Genomic DNA, 15722 nt, shown 5'->3' on the forward strand with positions numbered 1-15722 from the left:
AAATATCAGGAACTTAGCTTTGTACATGTTAGGGTTTGGGTGTTAAACATCCAAGTGGAGATGTGAGCAATTGAACATGATCAGTCTGATGTTCATGAAAAAGCTTCCTCCTAAAGATACTAATCTGTGAAGCATCACTATTTAAGTGGTCTTCAGAGCCCTGAGGATGGATCAGGTCAACAATGCAATGAGTGTAGATAGAGAAGAAAACAAGGCCAAAGACTGAGCCCAGGAGAACTCCTGTATTTAGAGGTCAGAGAGATGGGGCTGAACCAGCAAAGGAGACTGAAAAGGAGTGGCTAGAGTGGTAAGAGGAACATTCATGTTCATTCAATAGTGGTTCAGGAAAGGCGCTTGCACTCTACATACAGAAAAAGCAATGGGCTATTTCCTTAATGTAGCACAGCCTCCAGAGTCTACCATAGAAAGAGGATGTCTGTGGGCTAAGTGAGTCCATGGGAGTCCATGAGGATATCAGTGGCATCATTTATCATGGCACAGGCAGAATCAGAATTTATAAAGGATAAAGAAAAATGTGCTCTTATTTTATAAAAATGTATTTGCTGACTTCCTACAATAGTGCTATGGTTTGAATGTGTCCTTTTCAAAATTCATGCTGAAACTTAATCCCCACTGTGGTGGTATTAAGAGATGAGGCCACTTGGGAGGTGATTAAGTCATGAGGCATCTGCCCTCATGAATGGATTAGTGCATTATAAAAAGTCTGGAGGGAACTTGTGTAGGACCTTCTTTGCTCTCCTGCTGTTCCTTCATGTGAGGACACAACATTCTCCCATCTTTGCTCTTTTACCTTCCACCAGGCGAGGACACAGCGTTCAGGTGCCATATTGGAAGCAGAGACTGGACCCTCGCCAGACACAAAACCTGCTGGCACCTTGATCTTGGATTTCCCAGCCTCCAGAACCGTGAGAAATACATTTTTGTTCTTTATCAATTACCTAGTTTCTGATATTTTGCTAAAACAGCACAGATGGACTAAGACAAATAGAGAAAGAAGGCATAAAGTTGTGTGTTTCTACTTTGAGTGGTTTTGGTCACAGATCTACCTCCAGAGAATCCCTCCAGATACAGGGATTCCTCCACATAATGGGATCTTCCACTCCAACACAGCTCAGGCAACCAAGGGGCAGTCTTGGGGGATGATTTCAGTGGAGGGCTATTTCCAGGCTCCCTGCTCCCTCATCAGTTCCTCTCAGAACACCCTGATGGCATCAACACCTGAAATCTTTTCAGCTATTACTTCAGACTTCCTCAATGTACCAAAAACCATTATGCTAAGCCATATCAAGGGGGATAAAAGAGTCTTCCCCTCAACTAAATCAGAAGGGAAAACAAAACAAAACAAAACAAAAGCTGATGAAATCACAATTTACAGTTGTAGAATCAGAAAAGCTGATCATAAAGCACCCAGTGAATTCAAAGCACTTTGGCCAAAGGCAGAATGTATATCTCTCTGGCAGGAACTCATGCTGCGCAGCTATTTTGTCTCTGGCAGTGGCAAATCCTACACCTGCTGGAAGCAACAGGGAACCCAAGTTCAGGAGCACAGTTTTTTCTTACTCAGTGTATATGAAAGAGCTTGGGAAGCCTCAGAATGTTTGCTGCCATGTATTTGCCTCAAAATCCTTTTAAACAAAGTAGAAGAGAAAACAGAAATGTTCCAGCATCTGAAAGAACAAAGAGTGTAGTCTTCTAGAGAAATAATGTTATTTGCATGAATATATAAACCCTGTAGTAAATTCTTTGTTCACGCCTCTATGGAGAATTCCTGAGCAAATAGACAGAAGCAAAATAGGAAGTAAAATGCTTCAATTGTACCCTTTCTTTAAAGCACATTTTAATTCCTTAGACATTGGGACAAATTTTGGAAGTCTTCTTGAAGAAGCAACATAGTACCCCCTGAGGTCATCTTCCTGGGATCAGATGCCGGGTGAATTCACTGATCTCAGCTCACCGGGGACTGGCAGCATTATTCCCATTTCTCTTACAGTTGGTAAAGGCATCCATCTGCCACTATAGCCAGTGTTTTCATGGTCTTTTTGAGACTGAGGCATCATCCTCATTTTTTAATAGATTTTTTAAAACTAAAGGAAAGGATTCCTTGAGGATAAATAGCTCAGTCCTATTTCTGTAGACATTTTACTTACTAGCTGTGTGATTTTATGTAAAGCCTAACCCCTCTCTTGGCCCCAATTTCCTTAACTATAAAATGGCAATGATTATCTATGTTGTAAGAAAACAATGTGAATAATCTAGCATGTGAAAGAACTGAGCAGGGTATCTGGAGTATACAGATACTTAGTAAATCTTTGCTCTGTAAAGGAATAAAAAGGCCTGAATATTTAAGAGACTGATCATTTCCTGAGTGAGGAATAGTGATCCAGCAATACAAATATCTGATGGGAATGCTATTTTAAAATGAGAGCAATGGTATCTTGAAATCAAAATCCAGAACAAAATGTTCCACAGATAATTAATTCATTTGAATATTTATGAAAGACAGACACCAAGTTTTATTACTTCTGTTTTCAGGATTTAGGAGATGTGCAAATTTTGTAACTTATCATTCAATTTCGAGACCAACCTAACCATTCCTTCCTGCCATGCTCTCTCTTCTGGGACTCCGACATCCCTAGGACTCAGATGACCAGAACTAGTTGCATTTATAGCATCATTTTTCAATAACAATTATGCAACTCATATTTAGTTTTAATTATTATTTTAAAATCTGATTTACAGAACGTAAAATACTGCATGGTATACATTTTCAGTGAACCTTTGAACTCTTGAGGAACTTTTGTAAAGAAGTTAACAAGGTCTGTTGGACTGAAAGTTGTCACCAAGTGAAACTATGCTGAAAATGTGTTTGTGTGTTATTGTCTGTGTTTATTTTTAGGGAAATGGACCCGCTAATCTTGCCATCTCACTCAACTAAATCAGTATTTCCACTTTCTGTGATTCATTCAGTAGTACTAATAGTTGCCCTTTGCAGAACAATCATTATATTCCAGGCTTTATATAACTTATCTCATTTGATCTTGACCACAAGCTGTGAATACTTTTATTATCCCCATTTGACAGATGAACCAAGTTTCATAACTTGAGGCTCCTGAGATCAGTTCAAGTAGGAAAGTGGGGAGATGTGGCATATTAATAAGGAATCGGGTGGGATAAGCATAAACTAGTTAATATCTGGGCACAATCTTATTTTTTTCTAAGTATAAATTATAGATTGTTTCTGAAGAAAAAAATTTTGATGAAAAGTACTTAAAAAGTTAGAGTTCGGGAGTTCTGATTTTATCCATGAAAGATTAAGTGCCCTGAGATTTGCCTTCCACCATACCCAACTAGAAAACCAAACAAAATATAGAACATAACAACTTTCAAACATTGAACAAGAGGTAGCACAGGACTGTGACTCCAAGAGAAGGGAAGGAAAGGTACTGAGTCCTGTAATTGTCCAGGTTCGAAGGCAGTTTCCATGCATAGTACAGGGTAGGAACCCAAACAAAGCCCAGTGATCTTACTGAGTCTAGGAGGTAGACTTCAGAATTCAGGCAGCTAGAATTTTCAGTATTTACAGAATCCTAGAGCGGAGAAAGCTACACACACATATACACAGAGAAAGAGAGAGGACATGCTCTGGAAGTCTTCAGAGTTCTCTGGAATCTTTGCCTTTTTAAATCAAGCTTAGCCTAAAGCTGCCTCCTTACATATTTTAAGTTTGGCTTAAACGTTTCTCTGTACACTGAACTATCACCAGTGGAGATGTCAACAGACTGTACCCTACCCTTGTGCCAATCACCAAGTTTTGACCAATCACATGTAGCTAACTTTTTAAATCATGTTCAAATAAGGCAAATGTGGAGCTGTAGCCAATCCGGCTGTTTCTGTCCCTCACTTCCATTTTCTATAGGTCACTTTCCTTTTTCTGTCCATAAATCTTCTTTCACCACATGGCTGCACGGGATTCTCTGAGGCTGCTGTGGCTCAGGGGGCTGCCCAATTCGCGAATTGCTCATTGCTCAATTAAACCATTTTAAATTTAATTCAGCTGAAGTTTTTCGTTTATGGGGCTGAATATCAAGTGCAGGTACAGGGCTCCGTGAGGCTGAATATCAAGTACAAATACAGGTATAGGACTCTATGAGGCTGGGAGAGAAAGCAGTAGACAGAAGAATTCCTAGAATTCACACAGGATTCATAATGTACAGAGCATCAGGCAGACTACTCAGGAAGATGTTGCCTGAATAATTGGGCTAAATTAGCCCTAAACAAAAGGCTACTCTAGACTTGCCCTACCAAGGCTTAAAAGAAAGTGTTGAAAGAATCAAACTTGATCCCAAGTAAATTAGCTCTATGCCAAAGTCCAACAATATTAAATGTACAAGATTTACCACTTACAAAAAATTACCAGGCATGTAAAGAAGTAGGAAAATATGATTTATAATCAGAAAAAAAGTTCATTCAAAAGAAACAGACCTGGAAATTTCAGATATGATATTATTACCATACAAGGATTTAAAAATAGCTACTATAAATATGCTCCATATATTCAAGGTATAGGGAAAAACACAAACATGTTGAGAGGAGAAAAGGGGTATGTATATTTTTAAAAGATTCAAATAGAACTTCTGAATATTAAAAAAGTAATATCTGAAAAGAAAATTTGATGGGATTCTTGCAGATTAAACACTGCAGAAGAAAAGATCAGTGAGTTTGAATATATAACGATAGAAACTACACAAAATTAAACACAGAGATGAAAGACTGGAAACAAAAAGAACCAAACACTAGTGATTCTTTGGGAACACATCAAGTGGACTAACATGAAGACAACTGACTCCAGAAGTAAGGTGGATAGAAGTGTCTAAAGAATAAGATGTGGAGGGGATTGATTGGCTTATAAAACTAGAAGGTGGACCTACCTGTAAGTGCCCAAAAGATGTCAGGAACATCCCTGTTTCTTCTCTCGTTTCTGTTTCCTCCTGAATTTTAGCTTCACTATGTAGGGAAGCTTTCTCCATGAGAAAGGAATGTCATTTAACAATCACATCTTCGCAGCCCCCAGTTTAGAGATCCCAAGAGAAGAGGACAGCTCCTCCCTGTGTGTGAATCAGTCAATGCAGGGAAGGGCTCCAATTGGCCCAGGTTGAGTCATGTGTTTACTTGGAGCCATTCTTTATATCAGAGGGGTGAAGAATCCTGAGTGCTCTAAGCCGAATCAGGTGTCATACCATGTGGGACTCACTGCCTGCACAAGCAGATGGAATGGAAAGAGGAAAATTCTCCAAAGAAGATGAAGGTGCCAGGAGAATAAAGATAACAGGTCACCCAAATACCATCCTTCAGATTCAGTTCATCCAAGGGCTTTTTATGCAAACTGTTTCTCCCGAAATACTCAACCCTGCATTTGCTGATTCATTTCCATTGTGTCATCCGTGTGTCATTGTGTTCAGTCTGTCATTTAGCTCTCCGTCTGGCTCATATGAGTTTTTCTCTCCAGCTAGATAGTGAGGCCTTGAAAAGCAGTGACCGTGTCTTATACATTCCTTAATCTCTCCCAGTTGCTGTCAGAGTGTCTCTCATGTAGTAGCAGAATAAATGTTTGTTTTGATGAATCTGTTACAGAGACTAGTCAAATACTCCCATTAAGCTGAGGAGAACTTAGATTGAGTAAATACCCTCAGCCTGTGTCATCGTGAAAGAAGACTAAAGTGTTCATTAACAACTAATTTGCAAATGAAACTGGTTTCTTTCTTTCTTTTTTTTTTTTTTTTTTTACTCTTCTCTTATTAGGATCCCCAATGTGATGAAAATGCCAGGAGCAAAGAAGTAGCTTTTTAAATTTCTTGATGCCCAGACCCTTTGGGCTCAGGCAGAGTGTGTGGGTGCCCACATGATAGGATTCGACGAGTACTTGAAATCCTTCTTGCCCTAAGTATCCTTCCTTGCATCCTGAAAAATCCTTCAATTCAAAGTCAATTATTTAATTAAGATGCTGTGCTTCTCAAAGAACCCTTTAAAATACGAATACCCCAGTAAAGCGGATATTATGATCCATTAACCTTTTTGCCTAAATTTATTTCTCCAAGTGGCTTTAATCACTTAACAGAACCCTGAAAGAAGGGGCGGAAGGACACAGACGTTGCTGGGCCGATGGGGAGGTGGGCATGTGGATGTTGGGCTCCTTTGGGGGGCACATGGCAAACCCAGTGCTTCAGGCACATTATACAGCAGGAAGAATTTGCATGTTAGACATCTGGGGGCATATCTTTAAAAGCGACATTAAAAGGTAAACACGGGAAGTGCTCCTGTCACCACTCTTATGTAGAAAAAGACCCTTTTTCTTTTAGTATAGCTATGATGGCTAAAGCTAAAACAAACCAATACAAAGATCAGGGACAAATGTGGGTGATTCCCTTATTCTAAGACAATTACCATGTGGTCACAGATTGGCAGAGCCAGCATGGATCATCCGTTAGAGGTCTGAGGGCCCCATCTCCTTGACCTCCACTTGTCTTGGCTACTTGACCCAGAACGATCAGGGTTGAGCCCTGGACACTCTCTTCCTACTCACTTCTGTCAATTTCATTCTTTGTGGCCTTTAGAGGCTGGAGGCAGAGTTTCATTTTTTCCTGACCAGGATACTGTATTTATTCAGTCGCCCCTGTTGAGAGAAAAAGAGTGGGAAAGAAATACCACAATATAGATTGCAAGGTATCAGTTGGCGATATCAGTTGTAAGATCTACCTCAATTTCAGAGTTTTAAAGTGGAAAATAATGTGCATCTCAGCGTTAAGGAAGCACAGTAATAAGTTGAACAGTAGAAGGAAGCGGGTTGGTGGCTGTTACTGGGTAGATGAAATCTTTTGGATTTAGGAGCCTTCACATAATCATAGAGAAGACAGGATATAGAAAAGCTCCCCTACCTCCCCGGTATAGCAGCCAGATTGCTCAGGGAAGGTTCACAAAAGAAAAACCCCTACACAACTGTGCCTGGGTGACATCAGATTTCTGGAATGCAGAGGCTCATGCCTTTAGGGGCTAGTGCAGAGCCTCCAAATCAAAGCCTGAATTAGGAAGCTTCAAAGCTGGGAGCCCAATATCACCACTAACTACCCAAGAGGAGAGGCAGAGAGACCCCTCCTCTCTCAGGGCACACAGGCCCGCTCGGCTTGGCAGCATCTCAGCTCCTCCAGGCTGGCTCCCTGACAGTCCCTGAATATTCAGTTGGTGTTACTAAGTGAATCCATTCCATCTTAATCATCTATTTGGGGACACTGCATACTGCATTGCTCATGATTTCTATGGTGTTTTTTGCTCTCATTTGTAAATAGCTTTCAGAAACCTGAAATGAAATTGCATTTACTCTTCATTTTCCTCCATCAGTCTGAGTCAGCTTCACTTGGAATCAGCTGTACCTTCTGGCCCTTTTAAGCAACCCTTATTTCCACGAGGGAGAAAAATGATCACTCTGCAGGATACTGTGCAACGTAAGGGGATGGCGCGGGAAGGCAAGAGTGAGGCCACTGTCCCCACACTACTCAAATGAGCTCATTTCCGCCATTCCTTTCAGCTAAGAGAATGTGCACCAGCTCAGTCGCCTCAGATTAAAATGTGTAAGTGTAATTTCCTTGCACACATTTTAATCTGGTTAGCATTCAGCCTGTGGAAGGCCCCATTCCTTCCCCTGCTCTCTGATAGCTTCCCTGTCTAAATTGTGTCCTCTCTTGTAGAACTCAGGTGCTCATATTAGCCTTGCACAATTTTAGCTGAGAACAGAGGGAAGGAAATCACCAAGGTAACATTGTCTGCCCACACTGCAGTTTGTGTGTGTTTTAACAGAAATAAGAAGCAGATAGACTGTTCCTCCTTAGCATCTGTAATAGGCTAAAGTTTCCCAAGATTCTGTGTTTTTCTTAGGCAAATATGAAATTTAACCTGAGCCACAAAGGAGGGAGGCATTCATTGGTTGTGAAGGACCTAGGAGGGACAGACTGCAAAGCGGTGTTACCCAACAGGAGCGGTGCAAAGTCAACACAAGTGCTTTCTTTCCTGTGGCCCTGGGTATATGTGAATGTAAAATTTAGGCAGAGTGGTTTTTAGAGCACATTGATGTACTCACAACCACATTCCTCACTGATCCACCCTTTCTAGAATGTAGATGGCATCTTATCTGCCATGCTCACCACGACGCCTTCAGAACTGAGAACAGTACACGCATATAGAGGGGCTCAACGAAGACTTTATGAATGAATTGTATTCATTAATGTGCTCTAAGCACAATCCTATGGGGCAGGTGTTACTAGTGCACTTTACAAATAAGAAATCTGAGCAGTCTTTGTGTAAAGGATTGGTCTTTTCACAGGAGACGAGGGATCAGTTAGATCTAGCACATTTTAGAGGGATTTTATGGAAGCTGAACTACACATAAAAAGGGCAGTTTAAAAATCAGTATGTTGTTTCCCACTCTCTGTTTGCCAGTATTCTGAGGAAGAATCCAAATAAGTTCTGCCTTTATGCAATTTGAAATGAAGAGATGTGTTTTATTAACCTGTTAACCATGGGTGACATCTTATTATAATAGTAATTTTTATTTCCATCATCAGTGTTCTCACAGCAGCATCCCTGTTCACTCACATCTATTTTTTATTAACATTGCAGACCCAGTGTTTTTCATATCAGAGTGTGTATTTAGAAACCAGGCAGGCATTAAGGCAGGGTGTTGCTACTGCCTTACAGTAAGGTAAATTATAAAATTTTAGAAAATCAAATATTTGTGTCTGGGCTCACTAATTATTGTTTTCTTTCTTATCTGAATGATCTGCATAAATGACCATTAGGACGCATAAATCAAGATCAATGCAACACTAACTTGGCTAAGGCACAGTAGTGTTGAATTGAGTAGCTAATGTGGTGAACTAACAGGAAATGTGTGAGAAGTCATCCAGATACAATGAGGTCATTCCCAACCCTTACTCTCATCTCCCAGATGCTTAAAATTGTAGCTTAATGTTTTTATTTTTCTTGTGTGGAAGAGGAACGGATGACACAAAAACCTATCAACCTAAATTGTTGGGTAAATGTGAAGTTCAGTTAAGACTCATTGGGTCAGATTCCAAATAATAAAATGATCATCAGTGCCCTTGAAGTAGAGATCACAGTGGGATGGAGTGAAATTAGTTTCCCAATTAGGCAGCATTCTCGGGGCTGCGGAGCTGTGCTGATGTACACACCTTTGACTATACACGCCCCCTACTCACACGTATGCACATAGCAAGAAGGTAGTGGTATCGTTGCACTAATATTTGCACCTGCAATTTTCTGGACTGATATTAATAAAACATAGACATTTGCTTATCCCAAAGGCTGTGACTGAGATCACATTTGTTTTGCTTTTAAGTTGTTTTATGTTTTTTAACATTTATACAATGAACAGGAATTATATTTGTGATTGAAAAGCAAAGTGACGTATTTTAAACATTTTAAAGGGTAATATTTGTATTTCTTAGCTATTAATTATCTCAGTAAATCATAGTTTTCATTGATAATCCAAGAGGCACAGTGCTAACAGAAGGAACCGTGTAAACTCCCAACTCTTTACAAGCTAACTGTATTTTTATAAAAGTTAATCATTTATATTTTATATACTTAAGACTTCAGGCTATTACATACTTTTTAGTGGTTAAAATTGAAGGATAATTTATATACTGAAATATGCTGATTTAAAAAATATAATTTGATCCATTTAAAAAATGTAGCCGGGCGCGGTGGCTCAAGCCTGTAATCCCAGCACTTTGGGAGGCCGAGACGGGTGGATCACGACGTCAGGAGATCGAGACCATCCTGGCTAACACGGTGAAACCCCGTCTCTACTAAAAAATACAAAAAACTAGCCGGGCGAGGTGGCGGGCACCTGTAGTCCCAGCTACTCGGGAGGCTGAGGCAGGAGAATGGCGTGAACCCGGGAGGTGGAGCTTGCAGTGAGCTGAGATCCGGCCACTGCACTGCAGCCTGGGTGACAAAGCGAGACTCCGTCTCAAAAAAAAAAAAAAAAAAATGTAGAGCCCCCCCCCCCCCCCGCCGCCATGTAATGTACAGCCTGCTATAGTTTGAATAAGTCCACCAAATTTCATGTGTTGGAAACGTAATCCCTAATGTGGCAGTATTGAGAGGTAGGGTCTTTAAGAGATGATTGAATCATCAGAGCTCTGCCCTCATGAATGGATCAAGCTATTCATGTATTAATGGATTAATGGGTCATTATGGGAGTGGGACTCATGGCTTTGTAAGAAGAAGAGAGACCTGGGCTAGCATGTTAGCATGCTCAGCCCCACTGCTCGGTGATACCCTGCACCACCTCAGGACTTCAGAGAGTCCACACCACCAAGGAGGCTCCTACTAGATGTGGCTCCTTGACCTCATACTTCTCAGCTTTCATAACTGTAAGAAATTCCTTTTCTTTATAAATTACTCAGTTTCAGATGTTCTATTATAAGCAACAGAAAATGGACTAAAACACATCCTTATCAAGATATAGGCATTTCCAACTCCTTATCACCTTTGTGACCCTTCTCAGATAATCACAAACACCTCTCCAAGCAACCACTGATCATATTTCTATTCTCATAGAGTAAATGTGCCAGCTCTAAAATGTCATATTGATGGAATCACGCATGGCATATGTATGTACCCTTTTAAGTTTGACTTTTCTCACTCAGCATAACGAGTTGAAATTTATCCACAAAGAAAGAAAATGCATCTTTATAGAAGTTAGTGAGACTTCCTCAGAAGCGGACCAAGGAAGCCATTTTTAGAAATCAAATATTGAATAAGGAGATTTTCTTCACAACCTCTGTTGGGAAGACCCACATAGCTGGGGTCTGGAGGATCCACTTCTAAGACCTTTTCACTCACATGTCTGGCCCCTGCCCTGGGATGGCTGAAGATGAGTTTAGCTGGGACTCTGAGACTTAATCAGCTACATGTGACCTCTGTATATGGACTTCTCAAAGCATGGAACTCAGGCCCAAGAGGGAATGTTTTGAGAGAGGCCCTCATGAGAAAGAGCATTCCAACTCAGTCAGGCAGAAGTGGCATACCCTTTTATGACTGAGCCTCATGAGGCTCACACGGATCACCTCCATATGACTCTGCTAATCAAAGCAATCATACAGCCACTCAGATTCAAGGGGAAGGGATATAGACTCTAACTGTCAATGAGAAGACTGTCAAAGAAGTTGCAGCAATTTTCTGGCAGCTTCTATGGATAATGAACGCATGGATTGTGTGTCAGAATTAGGTTATCTACTACCTACTTAGGACAAGTTTAAAGGAGAAAAAGTTGAAATATATGGTTTTTGCATGATCGATTAGAATAGTTTAAGTGGGAATAAAAAGAAATTCTATGCACAGGGAACTGACTAAAGTAAAGCTTCTGCCATGTCAAAAATGGAGGTGTTGACTGGGCGCAGTGGCTCATGCCTGTAGTCCCAGCACTTTGGGGGCCAAGGAGGGTGGATCACTTGAGGTCAGGAGTTCGAGACCAGCCTGGCCAACATGGTGAAACCCCGTCTCTACTAAAAATACCCAAATTAGCTGGGCATGGTGGTGGGCGCCTATAGTCTCAGCTACTTAGGAGACTGAGGAACGAGAATTGCTTGAACTTGGGAGGCGGAGATTGTGGTGAGCCAAGATTGTACCACTGCACTCCAGCCTGGGTGACAGAGCAAGACTTTGTCTTGGGAGGAAAAAAATGGAGGTGGTGAGTGAAGAGTGTCACAGTGCAGCAGGAGAGAAGCAGAAGGAGAGAAGCAGCAGGAGAGAAGCAGTGTCACAGAGCAGTAGGAGAGAAGCAGGAGAGAAACAGAAAAAGATCATTAAGGAATCATGGATTGGTGATCAGTTTCATACATTGAACAGTAACAGTATGAGTGTCTACTTGAGGAGAGTGATTTCCCCATGGTGCTAATTATGGCTGTATCTCTTACTGCAAAACTGTACAACAGAGGTTAGTGAGAGGAGGACTGTTGATAGGAGGCTGGACAAAATATAAAGGTTTCTTGGAGATACAGCAAGTGCTGATCTATTTATCAGATTTGTAGTAGGCAGAAGAATCCCTCAACCACCCCAGCCCCCAAGATGTCTATCTCCTAATCACTGGAACCTATGAATATATTAGATTGCATGACTAAGGGGAATTAAGGCTGCAGATGGAATTGAGGTTCTGTACTGGGTTGAATAGTATCTCCCTCCAGATTTGTGTCCACCTGAAACCACCTGCATGTGGCCTTATTTGAAAATAGGGCCTTTGTAGATGTAAACATGGCAAGAGGAGGTCATACTGGGCTAGGTTAAGTCCTGAATCCAATATGACTGATATTCCTATAAGAAGAGAATTCGGATGTAGAAACACATGCAAACAGAGAGTTCTATGTGCAGATGGAGACATAGATTAGAGGGATGCTTCTACAAGCAAAGAATGCCAAAAATTGCTGGCAGCCACTAGAACTTGGAAAGAGGCATGAAAGAATGCTCCCCTAGGGTGTTCAGAGAGCGCCTGGGCCTGCCAACACCTTGATTTTAAACTTCTAGCCTTCTATAAAAGAAATTTTAAAAAATAAACTTCTAGCCTTAGAACAGTGAAAGAATGCATTTCTGTTGTTTAAAGCTGCCCCATTTGTGGTAATTTGTATGGCTGTTCTTAGAGACAAATACAGTTTTGAGGCAGTCCACTGTAAGGACAAGGGACCCCGTAAGTAGAAGAAGGAACTGAAAGAAAGAATCGGAGATGGCGGAGTGAAAAGGACTCAGTTCCATATTACTGGCCTTGAAGATGGAAGAAGGGGCCATGAGCCAACAAATGCGTGTGGCCTCTAAAAAGCAAGGAAATAGATTCTCCCCTAGAGCCTTCAGAGAGAACACAGCCCCGCCAATGCTTGATCTTGCCCACTTGATGTCAGACTTCTGACCACAAGAACTGTAAGAATGGATGTGTTGGTACTTTGTTTACATCAGCAACAAGTGACTAACACGAGGTTAGTTGATATTGGAGAGAAGGGTGAGTCAGACTCTGTTATGAGCTGAATTATGTCTGCAAAATTTTCCTTTGTTGAAATCCTAACCCCCAGTACCTCAGAAACTTGACTATTATGTGGAGATAGGACTTTTCAGGAGGTCATTAAGATAAAACGAGGTCACATGGGTGGGCCCTAGTCCAATATGACTGGCGTCCTGTTAGAATTAGAGATTAGGATACAGACACACACAGGGAAAAGACCATGTGAAGACAGAAGGAAAAGGCAGCCACCTGCAAGCTAAGGAGAGAGGCCTCAGGAGAAACCAACCCTACTGACACCTTGATCTCAGATTTGTAGCCACTGCAGTGGTGAGGAATCATACTTCCGTTGTTTAAGCCACCCAGTCGGTGGTACTTGGTTGGACATCACCAGCAAACTAATATAGGCCCCAAATTCTTCACTTTTCTCACTTTCTAGATTAAGGCTCTAAGACTCAAAGTAGAAAAAATAAATGGCTCAAGTCACATAGTGGCATTGCCGAGACCGAAATGTGCATGACTTGATAGTGGCATAGAGGACTAATGAGTACTCTGGGGTTCTCTGTAGAGTTTTCACTGAGGTTTTGGTGATGTGGCTGCCTGTTTTTTAATTCCTTCACATCCGAACGTTCAGAACACATTGTTTACATTTGTTGTCCTGCCGAGTTGAATGAAAGGCAACTCATTGAAAAAAGAAACTAAAATGGGTAAGTGGTCCAAAATTGGAACCTGAAAAAGAAAATATTCATGGACCGTAAGTCAGGTGTGATTTTCTGTAAGATTGCACTTTATGGTAGATTCCACTGAAAGAATATACCTCTCACATACATTCTTAATCTGCTTTTCAAAATTCCTTTTACTCAGGAGGACTGGATGCAGGAGGATGAGCCAATTAATGGCTAAACATGGCTGTACAATATGGTAACTCAATGTAACTCAACATAACTCAACGTAATTGCTTTGTGTAGTTAACTTGCTAGTTAAGGCCATCATTCCCAAGAAATCTGTACAGGCGGACTGGACCGGAAATCATTTCCCTACCTATCCTGTCATCCTGACACACTGCAAGGCATGTATATATTTACATAGTTAATCCAGTTGCAAATGGAAATTAATAATAGATATTACTATATCAATTACTCCATTGCAAATTAATGTAGATTTTTTTTCCTGCTTAATTTATTCAAATCAAATACCCTCAGCCTCAGGTCTTCCAAGACGATAATGTGGGCTACTTTCCATCCTGGATATAAGAGAGTAATCTAAGCAGACTGTAAATTATTTAAACTGGTCACCCTGCTCTAATACATTCTAAGTAGTTCTTGAAATCATTAATGAGGGCATCAGATCCTGCAGTCTGAGTGGCAAATTTAAAAAAAGAAATCTATGCTGGCTTTAATTACTTTTAAAAGAATAGAATCAGATCCTGATCTTATTAAAATCAAGTCATAGGCACTTAATAACCTGGAGCAAGAAAAGAGATTGAGTTTTGTACTACCCAAAGTTCCAAAACTTCAGCCCATAACATATAGGCCCATGTACTGTCTGTGGTGCCTCCTTACTTCCTGAAACGTTTTATACATTATTTCTGCAGATAACAACGTTGGAGGTAGGTGTTGTTATCCCTGCTTTACAGATGAGGAAACTCATTCAGAGATTTAAATAACTTGCTCAGCTTATACGTCTCTGAACTGAGATTCATTCTGTGGTCTATTTGATGCCAAAGCCCATGCACTTTCTACTGTATCATGGTTTACCAAGCACTTTCAAAAATATTTTACTTGATATGCCAGAAGCCCTATGAGGTAATTTTCTTTCTTATGGGTGAGAAAGCTGAGCGTTCTAAAAACTGACTACAAATAATACAGTAGGAAATGGCCTTGGAACACTTTCTTCTCTACCTCAAGCATGCATATGCACACGCATGCACACACAGAGAGTTACCCCGCATCCCAGCCTTGCCTTGCTTCAGGGCAAGGAGTAAACTAACTGGGTAGCCTGTGGCGAGGAAGAGGGTGGGAACCATCTAGTACTTCACCTCCAAGGGCCATCTATTTGTGAATCCTTTTCATAGTGAAGGATATGCCAGAGATACCATTTACTTTTCATTACTTCATAGAGAAAGTACATGTGTGTTGAAGTCTTAGACTTCAGAGCTTTCTTTCTCTTTACTTATGCTGTTCATTGTCCCTGGGTTAGAGGGCTGGAGTTAGAGCTGCCAAATAAAATGCAGGCAACCCAGTTAAATTTGATTTTCAGATAAACAATGAATACTTTTTAAGTATCAATATATCTTAAACATTGCTTAAGATGTACTTATACTAAAAAAAAGTTAGTTATCTGAAATTCAAATTTAATTGGGTGGCCCATATTTTTATTGGCTAAATCTAGCAGCCCCACCTGGCATGGAAGTAGAAATCTGTTAGACGAGGGAGATCATGTGACTCAGTGGTCTGAGAAGTTGCTAGACCACAGATCACGATGTCAGAAACGCTGCTTTTTTTTTTTTTTTTTTTTTTTTTTTGGAACACATCAGAATTTATAAAACTTTATACTGTAAACAATATCAACAAGAAAGTTAATAGAGAACAACAGGATAGGAGAACATGTTTATAAATAATATGTATGATAAAGGAGTTGT

The 15722-nt window shown here is 40.6% G+C and overlaps 1 protein-coding gene across 4 annotated transcripts in view; it reads left to right on the top strand.

Moving 5' to 3' along the window:
• RFC3 (replication factor C subunit 3) overlaps positions 1–15722 on the top strand; it is a 666103-nt gene that overhangs the window by 243934 nt on the left and 406447 nt on the right. For 2 of the 4 annotated variants that reach the window (XM_050766090.1, XM_050766091.1), the window contains exon 8: positions 822–926. In XM_050766090.1, the coding sequence (XP_050622047.1) occupies positions 822–900 (79 nt within the window). In that variant the 3' untranslated portion in view covers positions 901–926. Of the gene's footprint in view, positions 1–821; positions 3133–5820; positions 9780–15722 lie in introns of those variants that run through there. The other 2 variants (XM_050766092.1, XM_050766089.1) reach the window with 2 other exon arrangements.

Source organism: Macaca thibetana, chromosome 17 (assembly GCF_024542745.1).
Source record: "Macaca thibetana thibetana isolate TM-01 chromosome 17, ASM2454274v1, whole genome shotgun sequence".
NCBI lineage: Eukaryota > Metazoa > Chordata > Mammalia > Primates > Cercopithecidae > Macaca > Macaca thibetana.